The sequence below is a fragment of a genome, unplaced genomic scaffold (genome assembly GCF_019419815.1).
Source record: "Pyrus x bretschneideri cultivar Hongxiangsu unplaced genomic scaffold, Pyrus_bretschneideri_v1 Contig7, whole genome shotgun sequence".
Taxonomy (NCBI): Eukaryota; Viridiplantae; Streptophyta; class Magnoliopsida; order Rosales; family Rosaceae; genus Pyrus; species Pyrus x bretschneideri.
The window spans coordinates 4,036,144-4,052,960 of NW_025999809.1; the positions used below are offsets into that span (position 1 = coordinate 4,036,144).

Sequence of the window (16,817 nt, forward strand, 5' to 3'; positions counted from 1 at the left end):
GAAGGTTGATAACAACGCATTTTTTAACACACAAGCATTTTGGAGGCAGCATCGAAGGGAAGTGACAAGGAGAATAAATCTTTTAAAGATGTACCACAAGGCTTGCCCTTTAATTTGAGAATAAAATTTAATTTTAATTATTCCATTAATTTATGAAAAGAAACATAATTGAACAAAGCGTTTTTATTAAACATAATTCAACAAAGCTTATAAAAAAGCCTAGCACCATACTTCAAGAAGAAGGCGTTAATAAAAACAACATAATTCAAGAAACCATTAAAAAAGGAACAATATAATTGAACTAAGCATAAATCAAAGGACAATTCAAGCTCCGTAATTTTCTTTCAACCTCCAATCGTATTCTAAAACAATCTCATATGTTTAATAATTACCAAATAATTGAATTATACATTAAATAAATCATTATAAATAGTAACAGTCATGTTAGTTACTTTACACAATGAACGAAAAGTGAATATTAACAGTCATGACAGTTTACTATTTAAGTAATAACTGTCATAAGTATAGTCCTAGATCCAAATCCACCAAACTCGTTTACTAATCCGTAATCAAAATGAGGGGAATTAAATTGAGAAGGAATTGAATTGATGGGGAATTGAAATGGGGTGGAATCAGAATCAGATTCTTGTTGAAACAGTTTACTAAAATTTCTTGGAATCGGAGTAGGAATCATATTTATTTATATAAGCTGTTTACTTAAATACATGAATCGGAGTGAAAACTAATGTAATTACTAAATTGCCCATATTCCAAGTGTATAGTTTTTATATTTTATATATATATATATATATTTTTTTTAATAAAACTTTGTGAAATATCTGTAATATGAGTTTGTACGGTTTATCAATTTTTTTTTTTTTTTGAAATGTCAAGAAGATATTTGTGTAGTTAATATTAAAAAAGCCAACTGAGAGCCCTCCTTGCTCTGCTTCCCCATCCCTCAATTATTTCTCTTCCTCCTGAAGCCCAAACTGCACCCCGTCGCTCAATTCTTTTCAGCCATCCCTCAACTCTTTTCAGCCTCCCTTCTTCTTCTTGCTCCCTTTTGATTCTTCTTGTTCTCTTCTGATTCTTCTTCTTGTTCTCTTCTGGTTCTTCTTCCCCATTTGCCAATTGTTTTTTCTTTCTCGTGAAGACCGCACCACACCCCATTCCCCAATTCTTTTCAGCTTCTCCATCTCTTTTCTCCATCTTCTTCTTCTTCTTCCTCCCTTCTGATTTTTCTTCTCCTTTGATATTGGTCACTGCCCACAGAGACACAGAGAAGTAGAGAAAGAGGTGGAAGGGAGGCGAGATAAGGGTATTTTGGGTAGGAAAAAGGGATTCAAGATGGAGGCTTTCTCCCGGAATTCAAATCCCACCTATTGTTTGAGAGACCGGTTCCCCGTAATAGATGGGTCCCAAATACATTTCATTCCCTCAAGTGTTGGTAAACACTTGAATAACCGGAGAGGAGTGTAATTCCCATTACTCTTGTCCTACTCCCTGACGTAAATGCGCCATAAGCATAAATCAAGGGACAATTCAAGCTTCATAATTTTCTTTCAACCTCCAATTGTATTCTAAAACAATCTCATATGTTTAATAATTACTAAATAATTGAATTATACATTAAAATAAATCATTATAAATAGTAACAGTCATGTTAGTTACTTTGTACAATGAACGGAAAGTGAATATTAACAGTCATGACAATTTACTATTTAAGTAAATAATAACTGTCATAAGTATAGTCCTAGATCCAAATCCACCAAAATGGATGGAAATGCTCTTTGAAGCATTCACAAAGAAAAAGAAAGGGAACTGATTTATGAATAGTAATTGATGTACTAAAACAAAAGGAATGAATTCTCAATTAGCAAATAACTCACCATCTCATCATCTCTAGTTAAGCTACCATAAACTTGGACTGAACCAACTTAATTAGTCCACACTGTGTTGATGTTGCCACTCTCATTTAACACAATCAGTAATCCAAGAGGTTGTTGAGAAGAATCAAAATGGAGGATTCCATTTGCTTCAAAGTAAATACAGGTGCCTTTCAAGCCTTTGAAATCACTCGCCAGAAAGATCAAGGAAGAACCTTTCTTTCCTATGAACACTATCTGGTGCCCTAAACTTTGTACCCTAAGGCTGGAGCGTCATTCTCTGGGTCAATCTTGTAAACTACAAAAATCATTAGTCCTCGCATAATCATCATTTCCATGATCTTTCATATAAACGTCGTGAAAACATCCTTGAACTGATGTATCAACAAGACTTCATCGTTGGTTGTTGATTCTAAAACATACGAATAGTTCTCACAAATTTATTTGCATCATACTGACCAAATATGATAGAATCCTTCATCTGATGGATCAACAGGACTTCGTTGTGGGTTGTTGACTCTATCAAATATGACTCGTGTCTGTTGTTGAAGTAAACACCAATACTAAAACGTTGATAGCGAGGATCCGCGTTAAAACGTTGCCATTCTTCTTCTTTGTCATAAACCAACTTCAATTCCACCTCGTAACCATCTCGAAGTCTTATGGTGCGAGCTATAAGACTGCCATTCTCATTCTCAATCTTATGATTTTTAACCAAGGGGTATAGCTTGCCACTCGACGAAAACAATATATCTAAGGGCTGGTCAATTTTATAATTCAGTATGGTCCATCTTTTTTCTCCTGGCCTGCACAATCCCAATTCCATCGAAGAGAACATTGCTGCCACTGTGCATTCTGAGATATCTGAACTAGATAATGCAATTTTCTGAAGAAAATAGTCAGCTTCTCCACCTCGTGGCGTTTTATCCTCTTTGACAAAAGCCTAGGAAAGATGGAATTGCGATCAAGGATGGAAGCTTGTGTCTGGCTCCTGAAATAGGGTTTAGTAGAAATACTTTAGAGTTTAGTACTTTTTCCTTGACCATAATTAACCAACCTTTGGAGGAACTATTGTACCACCCTCGATTTCTCTTTTGCAACGCTAATTTGATAACCTTACCCTCAGATGGGATGGACAAGTCTAAGTATTCTGAACTCTGTTGAGTGAGTGCTAACCACGGGAATTGCGGACCACTACGGATGTCTGTTTGCATAGCAATCGAACTCCAAGACTTGCAGACGATGAATAAGCGAATCCGATCACTTATGTTCAGGCGCTGTACAACATTCTCCATGATATCAAAAGGGGGTGTCTGCCAACGGCCTTGGTTGTTGATGTCGTCTGGCTTTCTCTTCTTCTTGAACATTCCTAGTTTTCCAATTGAAAATCAATGTACTATACGAGGGAGTAAAAGAGAAAAGAAAAACCTACGAACTAGAGTTTTTGGCTTCTTCTTTTGCGCTTTTATGTAAGAAATTATAATGGTCATTTGACAAAAAATAAACCCTAGGCCTTAACTTGGCTTCCAAGCAATTGAGTAGTTTGGCTTGGTTAGAATTCTGATTTCATGATCCCAATCCCGATTAGATAAGGTGTCTTGATCCGATCAAAGATAGGAAAAATCCCCATCGAATAACAAGGATACTAAATTCGACCAAACATCCTGACTGGATAGGCAAAGGCAAAGGCAGCTCCAACAGTTCGAGTTAGACTTAGCTAATTTTTGGATCATTTCGTGCAGCTTAGCCAAACTCTCTCCTACCATTAGTATAAAATATATAGTTATTCTAAAAAAAAATTTGGATCATATAAGCTCAAAATGAATAATCCCTTCAAAACGAATGATCATTTTTAGATCATGCAATTATTTCAAAATATTGAATTTCTTTTGGGATTGTAATCCTTTCAGTGTTAATATCAATCCTGAGTTTTTTTTAATTTTTAATTTTAACAAACAATATTATTTATACTAAAAGGGAGGGGGATGTGCTTAGTCTCATAATGAGCTAGTAATAATGTGGTTCAAATTTGTTTTTAGCGAAAATCGAACCTAAGACATCTCACTTACTTACAAATGAAGAGGAATTCCACTAGACCGTAGTACTAAATGGCAACATCAATCTTCAGTTAAACTTAAGCACTAATAATACCATCTGGACTGAACTTCAGCAATCGGTTTGTTTCGAGTCATTTAAACCTCTACAGGCAGTTGGGTTGAAGAGACAGGCTTTGCCAAAAGCATGCCTAGGAAAGGTTCTACCGTGTAACCCATGTGCAACCCATTATTTATTCCCTCTGTTCTCTCTTAATTGGTAGGGTATAATTAACAGGTTACAACATGAAACCAAACAATAGGAAAATACACACCGTTTTTAACCTCTCGCACTCATGTTTAATTCTGACCGTTGTTTATGTTTGATTTACTCAATGTGACGTCCAAAACTAAAGATGGGCTTGTGAGAAGCTAAAAAGAGTGTACAAATCATCTTCCTAACAATATGGTAGTGAAATATCAAAAAAAATCTCTTAAGCTTTCATGAACATTAACAATCTTACAACGTATCATGCCTTGACAAGTGAAGCCACTTTTTTTTTGGTCAATAGTGAAGTCACAGACACAATACCCTGATTATAAAGTAAAGACAAAAAGCAAAATAACGTTTTGGCTCCACTGGGTTGTGGATACAAGGAACTCCTTCAAGAAAACTAAGAAAGGAACCACTCCCCACCTACAGCTCTTCATCTTCAGCTTTTGAATTTCTCCCCAGAACTTCCACCAGCTCGGTGTCGAATATCAGTGTTGCACCACCTGCAACGTTCAAAAAACAACCTCACTCGTTTGAGATTTTAATTTCCGAAATAGCGGATCTTACTGCTTTTACACATGTTTCACATTAAAAGAGGTATGGACACATGCGGATTGGAATAAATTCATTACCTGGGATGGTTGGTGGGGAACCTTGCTCCCCATAACCAAGTTTTGCAGGTATTTTCAACTTCCGCTTCTCACCTACGCACGTTCCCAACAATCCTTGGTCCCATCCTGCAAAGAAGAAATCCTTTCATATGCTGAAATTGAATTCTGAAGGTAATATTATACCAAGTTTTCAATAACAATACATATGTCCACCTCTGGAGATCTTAACCAAAATATTCAGAGTGCAGTTAAGCTACATGTATGGTTCTAGTAAAAGGCTACAATGCCATTACATGCAGCATACCCATCACCAATTTAAAATTGAAAGGAACCCAAGTTATTAAGACCACGAGTTGAACATACTTTAATCCAAAAGTACATTCAGTAAAGTTTTAGAAAACAGTCATAGTAAGCCCGTCATTAGTAGACGAAGCAGGTTAGAATATTGACAAGCTGAAGTGTTCATTAAACTATTATAGCCAGTAGAAACAACTAATGAATGTAATTATCTGAAATTGGTTACTTATGCATAGGCTTAGATATATAGAATAAACAAATGCTTCCTATATGAACAATTGTCAAGCTATGGGTTTGCCTACAACCTGCTATGTATTCCAGCATAAGGTACTTTTACAAGAGTAAGAAAACTACATTAGAATATGGACACGAACTAAATAGTGCACCATGAACCTTTTATAACTTGACCACTCCCAAGCTCAAAAGAGATTGGATCGCCCCTTTCAAAACTAGAATCAAATACAGTTCCATCAGTGAGTTTCCCCTGCAAAGGTTAAAGACAAAAACTATTAGTCTTTTCGGTCTTCATCATAGGATGAGAAATTGGCTAAAAAATCTGACTTATGGTAAGACAACCACTTGAATGCGGGTAGAATTCATATATTGAATGAAAAAGAGTACAAGCAATTAAGAAAAAGCTTCTGATGAACTGAAACTGAGAGTTGAATGTCAAAGCGTATTATGTGACACAAAGTCTGTCAGAACCTGAACATTCTCAAGAGATCTTGCAGAGGATTTGCAAACATCAGTTGGTTTACCCCATATTCACACCGAATACGGGCAGGGGTAGGGGGGATCTGGCTGATAGAATAGACTGGTGGAAAATACCAAACTAATACCCACAACGTACGTTAACATCAGTCTCAACCAGATGCTATTAGGTTTCACTTCAACGGATACATAGGCAGCATAATTTACATAAGAATAGATCCAATAAATGATGAAATAACAAGATTTGTCAGGTTTCTAAAGCAAAGAATATGATTGCAAAGCTTGACCTTTCTTAAGAAAAACAAAAAGTATGCTATGTTTGGTAATCACATTTAATAACAAAATGCTAATCTGATTCTGATTACAAGAAAGTATTTATATGCATATACCATCATACATATCACCGTCAGCTGTTCCATAGATTCAACTTACCCGATAGTGTACCCTGACTGTATCACCTTTACGAGCCTTAACTTCACAAGATTCCGGCTTATACTGCAAAATAAAATCAAGTTCCAAGTATCAATAAAGGTGAAGGAAGGATGAGCTCCAACTTCCAACCAAGTCTAGCAAACCCCTCTTCGTCCAAGGTTCAATACACGAGCAGAGAAAAACAAAGAAATAACAATAAAATCTTAAAAAATCAAACCCAAGAGTCAGGCAAATCAAAGCACTCCATAGAATAATGATAGGAACAATCAACCCTTCAAAGAAAATGACCCAAATCCAAACCAAGCTGATCAACGAAAGTAACCGGGGCAAAAAATAACCCAAAGGTCTTAAACATAGCATGCTATTAAAAAAGATCGTAACTTGCATATGTGAGTTAGGCCAGTTGGCGAGGACGCGCAAACCTCCGCAGATTGGAGTAGATTAGAATACCGCTTTGTAAAGAAAAGATCATAATTCAACGACTCATCAAGTAAGAAACTTTAAACTCAACCAAGCAGTTGCCCCACACACAAATCACCACAAATCAATCAGCTCCCGCAAATCATCCACAATTTCGACATAAAAACATCGTTTCCGATTACAAATTGGACTCGGAAAACAGATAAATGAAACAAAAAACGAAAAGGGCAATTTACCTTGACGCCAATCTGCAACTCTTTGACCTCCTTGGCCGCAAAAACTAGAGTTCGAAAGCAAAAACAAGTTAGCAAATGAAATTGAAAGTTTTGAGCCCATATGGAATCAGGAATTCGTAGGATTCCGTGAGTGATTTAAGACCTACCGGAGCTGGAGAGAGACAGCAAGAAGAAGAGAATGGCAACGGGTCTCATTGCAGCAGCGGTGCTCATTTTCGCGATCTCGCTCAGTCCGAGTCTGTCCGAGGAGTGGGTCTCGGCCCTCGGGGCTATAAATGGGTCTCAAATGTGGATTCTATTGGTTGTGAATACGTCGACATATTTTTGGCTTATGTGGCAGTCAATGGTCCACTTTGTAAATATTTTTTCCTTTTTTACTCATTCATTTACGGATTTACCACACCAATGATTATATACAGGAAAACTAATGGAAAAAGTTTGAAAACTTTGAGTTTTAAAGATAATGACAAAATAAAGGGTAAAATAAATAGTACTAGATTTGATTTTTTAGTGTAAAAATGTACTTTTTTCTTAAAATGAACAGTACCGCATACTTTTTGTTAAAACTTCCTCATATATTTTCTCTGTGAAAAAACAACATGAAAAAATTTGTGTGAAAAATTGAAAATCATTTTCCATTTTTAAAGGCTAATTATAATTACTCTCATTATTAAGATGTACTCTCTATCTGCTGTTACTTTGCTCAAGCAAAATTTATCTAATAACTTTCATCCCTTTTATATAATTGTGACTAGTTGTAAGACAATGATGGATAGTTTGGTCAGATATCAGGTGAACCATGTTTTCAGGAAGCGAAATTATGTTGCTAATCAAATGACGAAGTAGAGCCTTGTTTTCCATGATCCTCCTGCTTGGATTGTGTCTGCTCTTAGGGATGATGTGCTTGGAGTTTGTAAAATGAGATATATTTGTTCCGACGGTTTATGTTAGGTTGTCTATGTTTTTTCTTCTTGTTTTATCAAAAATAAAATAAAATAAAGGCTAATTATAGTTGATTTGATCTCTCCAAGAGAAATCATGACTTGTATAAATTTAGTTATCATAAAAATAGCTATTATTATGTGATACTAGAATATCGTTGTCACATCCCCGCCTGGGGGGGGCCACTTCCCGGGCTCGCTCCATCATCGTAATACGATATTGTTTGTTTTGGGCCCAGACTACGCCCTCACAGTTTTGTTTCTGGGAACTCACAAGAGAACTTCCCAGTGGATCACCTATTATGGCAGTGCTCTCGCGCGCTACTTGCGCACTACTCGCTTAACTTTGGAGTTCCCATGAAACCCGAAGCCAGTGAGCTCCCAAAAAACCTCGTGTTAGGTAGAGATGAGAAATATACATATAAGGATCACTCCCCTGGACGATGTGGGATGTCACAATCTACCTCCCTTATGGGCCTGACGTCTTCGTCAGCACACCACAGCCAGAGTTAGGCTCTGATACCAAATTGTCACATCCCGACCCGAGGGGGGCACTTCCCGGGCCCGCTTCACCACCGTAGCACGATATTGTCCGCTTTGGGCCCCGACTACGCCCTCACAGTTTTGTTTCTAGGAACTCACACGAGAACTTCCCAGTGGGTCACCCATCATGGGAGTGCTCTCGCGCCTACTCGCTTAACTTCAGAGTTCCTATAGAACCCGAAGCCAGTAAACTCCCAAAAAGTCTCGTGCTAAGTAGAGATGAGAAATATACATATAAAGATCACTTTCCTGGACGATATGGGATGTCACAATCGACATATGGTAATATTCATGGACAAATCATTATTTCCAAGATGGTAGATGTTTTGATTTTCTGAAGTCATATTTTACGTCTCATTTCATAATTATTAGGTATTGAACTCACCCTTTATATGAGTCTAGAGGTGCATCTTGGACGGGTTTGACGAGTTAGATCGTCAACGCAACTTTAAACCTACATTCCTCATTCGGGTTTGGTATGCGTTTGGGTTCATGCGAGTTTGCCCAACTTTATCAAGTTCAATCTTGTAAATAAATCTCAATTTTGAACCAAATAACATCAAAATTATTTAAAACTCAGTTTAACAAATCATCATCTATACAAAAGATAAACCAAACAGTGTGGAACTCATTTCTAAAGTTTCAACCATTGAAAGTTTGAAATTAAATTACAAGACAATGCCAAGCGTCAATAAAGATCAAGTAAAAGCTACACCCAAGAATCCGCCCAAGGTAGGGATTGCCGTGGCCAAGTCTCAATAAAGATCAAGTAAAAGCCTGGAACGAATGTTATGTATTTTATTAATAAATCGCTGAAAATCAGTTTGCATGTTTAACATCCACTATATCATTGTTTTGAAAACTCATCCAGTCAGATAAGAAAACGGAAATCAACTTACAAGCTTCTTCTCCTGGGATACAAATCTGGACAACAATATGTTCAAGCCATGCAATATAACCCGCAAATCGTGGTAGCATCGGTCTGCAAGATCACTTCCCCCGAGTCCCTGAGAAAGAGTTCACTTAGTTCCGACTCCTTGGAAGTTGACATGTTTACCATGCAGCTCCAGCATACATGTAAACTCTGCTATCCTCCAAATTACACTTCGACTCTAACGTATCCTTGAAAGGCAGAACTTAAACGTTCTCAGCAATCCCAACTCATCCTCAGAAGTAATGAAAAAGAACCGCCTAAATGTGTAGCAGAACATACATGCTAGACATCTTCAGGCTGATAGTGGCATGGTCGCATTACTACATCCTCTCAGCATCGACCATATGAGATTCCCTATCTCATATACGAATCCAACCAAGGAAAAGGCACAGAAGTCTTGAGCTGAACTCAGAGCACAAGAATTGGACTACTCTCCATTTACAAAATGCAAAGCATTTAACAAAGTCTTGTAAGTCCTTTCATTCATCATACTATCCTTCCTCCGGAAATCCTCTAGTAAATCAAATGCCTCGACACCCTTTCCATCCCGGCACAACCCTTCCAACAACGTTTTGTAAGTTAACAAATCAGGAGACATAGCATTACTCAACATATCAAGCACAACCTCAGTCGCATCATCATACTTCGGTCCCATAGCAAGACTGCAAATCACAATCACATACGTACTACTGCTAGGCACCAACCCTTTTCCTCTCATTTCCTTGTAAAACCCTAAACCCTGAGCAACCCTCCCCTTCTCACACAACCCCTTAGCTATGTAGCCATAAGTATATGAATTCGGCTCACACCCGTACAACCCCATTTCGCGAAAAACCTGCATTGCATCATCAACCTGCAAACACTTCGAATACGCCTTTATGATCATATTCAACACAAAAGTATCTGGAATCACACCGCACGCCTTCATCTGCTTCGACAAAGACCGCACGGCGCGCAAGTACACATAGCAAACATGCATATTATTAAACCTCCTAAGCAACGAGTTCAGCAGCAATGCATAAGTTTCAAGATTCGGTTTACAATTTTCGGAATTCAACATTTTCTTATAAATATCAAAAGCACGATTGAAAAGCAGCTTTCTTCCGCAGCAAAATCGAATCATGGAATTGTAAAGGGGCACGCTAATTTCACAGGCTCCGGCGATTACCTCTTCGACTAGGGTTTCGGCGTGGCGGTAGCGTCTGCCGTCGAGCAAGATTCTGATCATGGTGAGGTAGGTGGCGTGGTTGTGCTTGTAGTTCCGCTGCTGGGCGGTCCACCGGAAAATGTCGAGGGCGAGATCCGCGTCCGATTGGGCTTTCAGGGCCTCGTTCACTTCGAGTGGCCCGAACCCGGGTTTGAGCTTCTGGACCCACGTCTCGAAGTGCTTTTCAAGTGGGGTTCGGGTTCGGAGCGGGTTTGGAGGGATAGGGTTTTCGGCGGGTGCGGAGGACAGGAGGCGGTGGTTGAGATAGAGTGACGGATGTGAGGACGGAAATGAGGGGTGGGGATGTACGTGGCGATAGGGGAGAGGTGGGCGTGGAAGAAGGCGAACATTAGGGTTTCTGATAGTGGCGGTGACGCCGGTGAGAAGGCGGTGTAAGGTCACCGGCATCATGACAGAGCGAGGGAGGAAGAGTGTAATAATGGGGAGCATTCACTATTCAGTAATGTGGGAAACAGGGACGAGCTACTGGGTTAGAAACTAGAAAGAGTGCTTTTGGTCTGGGCTAATGTAATTGGAGGAGTATTGGGCTGGGTCGAATGTCCACTAGGGTCAAATTAATGACTTCGAGTAGAACCGGGCCGGTCAGGTGTGGGTTATTTGAGTACAAATCTGTGAGAGTTAATTTGCGTTTTTTAGGGTTAGAGAATAATGGGAGAGAATCTCCTTTCTTTGTTTTGCGTTCTCTACTAGTTTAGTTTGGGGTTTTGTAATTAGTAGAATTTGGATTGTGAGAGTTAAACACTTTTTTGTAATACTCGTTTGTTTAGTGAAATTTCTCGCCGTAATTCGGTCGTGGATGTGTTTTACGTTGAACCGTATTAATCTCTTATGTTCTCATTTTGAAATTGTTTGTTTCTTTACTTTCATTTACAGCGTTGATACTCGATACTTTGTTAAAATTTACTTCCACTTACACAGAAAAGTACAATAATAAAAATATCATTAAATTGTAATATCAAGAACATGAAGTTATACATTTGACTGTTATAATGGCTTCAATTAAAGAGATATGTTAAAGAGATTTTCTCAAAATTATGATTCTTCATAAATTCTCTGTCACTTCATGTTTTTGACATAATCTTTTATAATATTGACACAAAAATTAACGTTAAACTGTGAGATGACAAAAAATTTATAAAAAATTTCACTTTAAGAGAGCTCCTTTAGAATTCCTCTTCGATTGAAAATCCAATGCCCAATTTTTAATACATTGGTGTGGCCGTATGGGCAACTTGTTCCGACGGTGCGTTCCCGTTTTCTTACCAAATTCCCTGGTCTTTTTATCGTAAAGATATAAAAAGAAGTATTAATTGGACATTGGTGACCCAAAGTGGACTCGGGCATTGATTTTTTTGGGTAATAGGGAAAAGACAAATAGTAAATAATTTACATAAACGGATAGAACAACGTTTTGATTATGTTGTCTTATAAAATCTAGGTTATAGCTATCTTGTACAGTTATAAATCTTTGTCTTTGAAGCATGCAATAAACTTTTACATTTTTGCTTGATCTTAAACTCGAACTTGATTAATTTAAGATTTAACTTTTTAATGGGAGAATGTTCGAATTAAACCGTAAAAGCTAAACCCTAATTGATTTAGATGGTTATATCTGAGAAAGATTAGAGTTGGATTTCTATTTGGTAAGCTATTTTTTTGTGTCTCAAGTAATAGTGATGATCGGTTTTAATTACCAAGGGAATAAGGGATTCTTGTAAAGAAAGTAATACTATGGACTATAATATTTTAGTTATAGGTTCGCTAGGGTTTGTTGAATCCGTAAGTAGGTAAGATTCTAGAAGCATTAAGCATTAGGGAGGTGATTTATACACACCTATTAACCTTTCGCACAACTTTTTCAATTTTCGGTCGTTGGGTGGAATCAATAAAGAAGATCAATGAGCAAAATTAACAAGAAGCGTGGAAGGTAGAAAAATATATGTGGATAACATTAACTTGTCACTATATAAGGTTTAGATCCCTGAACATACTGCTATCACTGTCACAACCTTAGAATTTCTCATTAGTTGGTGAACAAGGAGCAATAGTGCATAGAACAGCCTAAACCTATCTCGTCCTCAAGATCTCTCTGCAAGTCCAAGACGTCTTCTTTTTCAATTGAGTGATTATAGTGTTTTGATAGGAGTATAGTTCTCTTCTCTTCTAAATTCTATCATTTTTTCTTTCTTTTTTAATTATACAATTACGATTAAGCCATATCAACTATTTGTATTCATTTTTTATAAAGAGAAAAAAGACAAAAAAAAAAAAGAAAAAAAAGTGAGAAGAGAGAACGAAAGAGGAAGAGAATAGGAAGTGAGGGAATACTAGCACGTTTTGATAAGGGAGACATGTTAAAGCTCATAGCCCTACCCAATATTTTCTTCATATGTAAGCTATATTCTGTAAGTGGCAGGAGAAGCCCTCTGAGCTGGAAATTTTTGAAGCTGCCAACACTCAAACGGCTAACTGTACTTTTCGTCCGTATCCAATTAGACCTTTTTGCCATATGAGTCGCCATTTTATTCCACCTTTCCTCACCTTCATGGAAACCAAGCAAAATAGTAAGTCTCATTAACTTAATAATAAACCCCAAAAACAGTAACACAGCTACTGTAACCTTTACTCTCACTCTCTCTCTCTCTCTCTCTCACCCCTTTCTTCTTTTCTTTATCTTTTCTATAAAGTTATTCCTAATCTTCGTTCACTCCTCAAACACCTACTACATCGCACTCCTTCCTTTTATACAAAGGGGTCCAATAGCCAGCAGCTCTGTGCCCTAGTTCCTTCATTTTCTCTCTTATTTTTTTCCTCAAAGATCCAATCTTTGAGCTCCAGATCACTTATTTCTGCTCCAAAACTCACACAATTAGCAAAAGCTCATCTTTTAGTCACTCTGGCAGCTCAAAATCCACAAAAAATGGAGCTGGGTTTTCTCCCCCTGCTCATCCTCTGCCTTTCAGTTTCCATTTCCAGTAAGTTTCTTCCCCAAAATCTCAAAAATGGCGACATGGGTTTTTTTTCATTTGGTATTTTTCTCTCACCCCTTTTGATTTTTTTTCAGGTGCGGAGCTCGCCCCCAAGGTGGGTGTGAACTACGGCCAGCTGGGCAACAACCTCCCACCACCGTCGCAGTCCGTGAAGCTCATCCAGTCTCTCAAGGCCAAGCGAGTCAAGCTCTACGACGCCAACCCCAAAATCCTCACCGCCCTCCGTAACACCGACCTCCAGGTCTCCATCATGGTCCCCAACGAGCTCATCAACAACATCTCCTCCAATCAGACGCTCGCCGACCATTGGGTCCGCACCAATCTCGTCCCCTTTTACCCGGAGACTCTGATTCGGTACCTCCTCGTTGGAAACGAAATCCTCAGCCAACCCGATAAACAAGTCTGGTATAATCTCGTGCCGGCAATGCGGAAAATCAAAGCCGCTCTGAAGACCCACCGAATCACAAAAGTGAAAGTCGGAACCCCATTGGCCATGGACGTCCTCGAATCGTCGTTTCCGCCGTCGAACGGCACGTTTCGGTCCGATGTTTCGGGTTTGGTCCTCAAACCCATGTTGAAATTTATCAACAAAACCAAGTCTTTCTTCTTCGTCGATGTCTACACGTATTTCCCCTGGTCCTCCGACCCGACCAACATCGATTTGGCCTACGCTCTGTTCGAATCCAAGAACATTACAGTCACTGACCCGGTTTCCGGCTTAACTTACCACAACCTCTTCGATCAAATGGTGGACGCTTTGATTTTCGCGATGAAAAGACTCGGGTACCCAGATACTCGGATTTGGATCGCCGAAACGGGCTGGCCCAGCAGTGGCGACTACGATCAGATTGGCGCTAACATCCGCAACGCCGCCACTTACAACCGAAACGTTGTAAAAAAATTCAACGCCAAACCGCCGGTCGGGACGCCGGCCCGACCGGGTGTAGTGCTCCCGAGCTTCATCTTCGCTCTATTCAACGAGAACACCAAACCGGGTCCCAGCACGGAGCGGAATTTCGGGTTGCTATACCCGAACGGGTCGCATGTGTACCCGATTGACTTGAGCGGGAAGACGCCCTTGTCGGAGTATCCGCCGTTGCCGGCGGCGAAGAATAACAAGCCATATGAGGGGCCGATTTGGTGCATCGTGGCGAAGGGGGCGAATAGGAGCGCGGTGGCGTCGGCTCTTTCGTACGCCTGCTCGCAGGGGAATAAAACCTGTGACCCGATTCAACCCGGAGGGAAGTGCTTTAAACCGGATTCGTTGTTTTGGCACGCGAGCTATGCGTTTAGCGCGTATTGGGCTCAGTTTAGGAAGGCTGGTGGGAGCTGTTACTTCGGCGGGCTCGCTACTCAAACCATCAAGGATCCAAGTAAGTCAATTTTCTCTTTTCTCTTTTCTTTTTTTGCTTCATTAATTAGTTGTTCTAGTGATCCAATTGTTAATTATTATCATAATTGTTATCGTTTAATTCCAACATAGTCTAATCTGATCTAAATTATGATGGGGTACTCGAAATTAAGTTTATTGGAAAAGCACATTGCTATAGCTAACTTGACAGGAATTCTCCAACATTGGATGGCAATACGGTATTATATTGTTTTGTAGCGGAAATTCACCAATACGAGATAGTTTAGGGATGTGAATGTTTGGTTCACCGGGTGCATTGTACTGATCGACCGGTCACTCACATTTGGCGGTATTTATCCCGCATTGTAGAAAAACCTTTGTTTTATAGTTGTATAAGAATTGTTCGATAATTGCTCTACTAATCTTTTTTCTATGTCAACGCTAATTCATGAGATTCAAACTCAGGACCTCTCCGCCAACAAAATGGAGACTAAAAAAGCTACTCTTTTGTTCGGTGATTGTTATAGTATGGTGGCATCATTAGCTTTGATAGGATAGCTTGATAGGGGGATATGAAATATGAACACCAATTATCATTACAAGTTCTTTGTGGTGCAATTACACTCTGCGTCTCCTTATGGGTTCTTCATCTCTCTCTCTTTTCAGGTTATGGATCCTGCAAGTTCCCTGGTGCCAAACTATGAGCGAGGAAGGTATGCAACAGCCGCGCACACCTGTCTCTTTTCCTCCGTATCAGGGTGAATAAACTGTGCTGTTCTTCTCGGAGCAGTTATTTTAGGCTCCCCTTCCATTCTTAACATTTGTTCTATTCGTGATTTAGATAAATTTATCGACGGTCTCTTTTCGGTAACTAGAAGTTTAGAACATCCCAACTGATCCACATTTTGATGCAATTCCATGTAGTGAAGTTGTAGTTTCTGCAGGCTTCTATCCAACGGCTATTGTTTCGTTCCTCTGTGATCATTGTCGTTCTTTGTCCTTGTACGTTCCCTTATGATTCGTAATTTATTGCAATTTTTTTAACGGCAACGGCTATATGGAGATGTCCCTTTCCTACTTTATGTTTTTTCACACTTTTTGCTTGGGCCTCTCTGAGTGCAGCTCTAGTGCTTGTCATGCTGTGATCTGCTCCGTTACCTTTTCTGGATGCGAGAGCGAGACCCCTTTGTAAAAAGAGAGAATATTTTCTCGCTCTATAAGTCAAATATTGTTGGAAAAATTAGGGTCTATTTGCTATATTAAATTATATGAAAAATTAACAAAGAATACGTGTAATTATATATCAAAGTAATGCATAATGAACTTGACATAATGAATTAAGAAAACCTGAAAATACAGAGTGTTGGACACTTTGTTTTTAAGATAAGTTTACTCCTCTGCATGGTACTCATGGTTGACCGGCGCTTATCTCCAAAGATACAACGATCACGTTTTTGTAATAGTAGTACTCCAAATCACAAGGCTCCAATGAACCCGATTGTATTGAATATTGTCTCATATGGATTTAATGAGACTCTCTAATATTAAGTGCATTCTATGTATGATTGTGTTAAAAAATGAAAAGTTATCTTATGTTTATAGGGAGGCTTCCTTATTTATAGAATTTGAGATACCTTTTTTGAAAGCATGTGATCATTCTTGAAAAGTCAAAAGTTACAACTTTTTATTAGGATAGACACATTTTTACTGAAAGGCATCATTTTTAATTTTCATTTAATTAATTAATTTCATATAATAAAAATAATATTAAATTTTTCAACAAACATCTCTTTGTGTCCATAACACTATTGTTCCTAATGTGATCTCACACGTGATTGGTGACGTCGACACGAGATGATTGAGCTCTAGAGACAACACTTTTTCTCTGTTGCAATCGAATACCATCCCGATTTTTGGTTCAATTTTG

General features: G+C 38.8%; 3 protein-coding genes and 1 pseudogene across 3 annotated transcripts; 1 reads left to right on the forward strand and 3 right to left on the reverse strand.

Moving 5' to 3' along the window:
• Positions 1-1,940: 1,940 nt before the first annotated feature.
• LOC108868240 lies at positions 1,941-3,256 on the reverse strand (annotated as a pseudogene).
• Positions 3,257-4,395: 1,139 nt separating this feature from the next.
• LOC103961388 (peptidyl-prolyl cis-trans isomerase FKBP15-2) lies at positions 4,396-7,185 on the reverse strand. The gene is made up of 6 exons (XM_009373927.3): positions 7,050-7,185; positions 6,904-6,947; positions 6,248-6,310; positions 5,498-5,588; positions 4,829-4,933; positions 4,396-4,699 (listed from the first exon to the last, which is right to left on the reverse strand). The coding sequence occupies exons 1-6, from the start codon at positions 7,114-7,116 to the stop codon at positions 4,620-4,622; spliced, it is 450 nt and encodes a 149-aa protein (XP_009372202.2). The 5' UTR covers positions 7,117-7,185; the 3' UTR covers positions 4,396-4,619.
• A 1,980-nt stretch (positions 7,186-9,165) lies between these two features.
• LOC103961390 (pentatricopeptide repeat-containing protein At3g25210, mitochondrial-like) lies at positions 9,166-10,939 on the reverse strand. Its single transcript, XM_048574249.1, has one exon. It carries the CDS (start codon positions 10,937-10,939, stop codon positions 9,749-9,751), a length of 1,191 nt encoding a protein of 396 aa, XP_048430206.1. The 3' UTR covers positions 9,166-9,748.
• Positions 10,940-13,229: 2,290 nt separating this feature from the next.
• Positions 13,230-15,940, forward strand: LOC103961391 (probable glucan endo-1,3-beta-glucosidase A6). Its single transcript, XM_009373928.2, has 3 exons — positions 13,230-13,524; positions 13,614-14,912; positions 15,557-15,940. The coding sequence occupies exons 1-3, from the start codon at positions 13,470-13,472 to the stop codon at positions 15,592-15,594; spliced, it is 1,392 nt and encodes a 463-aa protein (XP_009372203.2). The 5' UTR covers positions 13,230-13,469; the 3' UTR covers positions 15,595-15,940.
• The last annotated feature ends 877 nt before the right edge of the window (positions 15,941-16,817 follow it).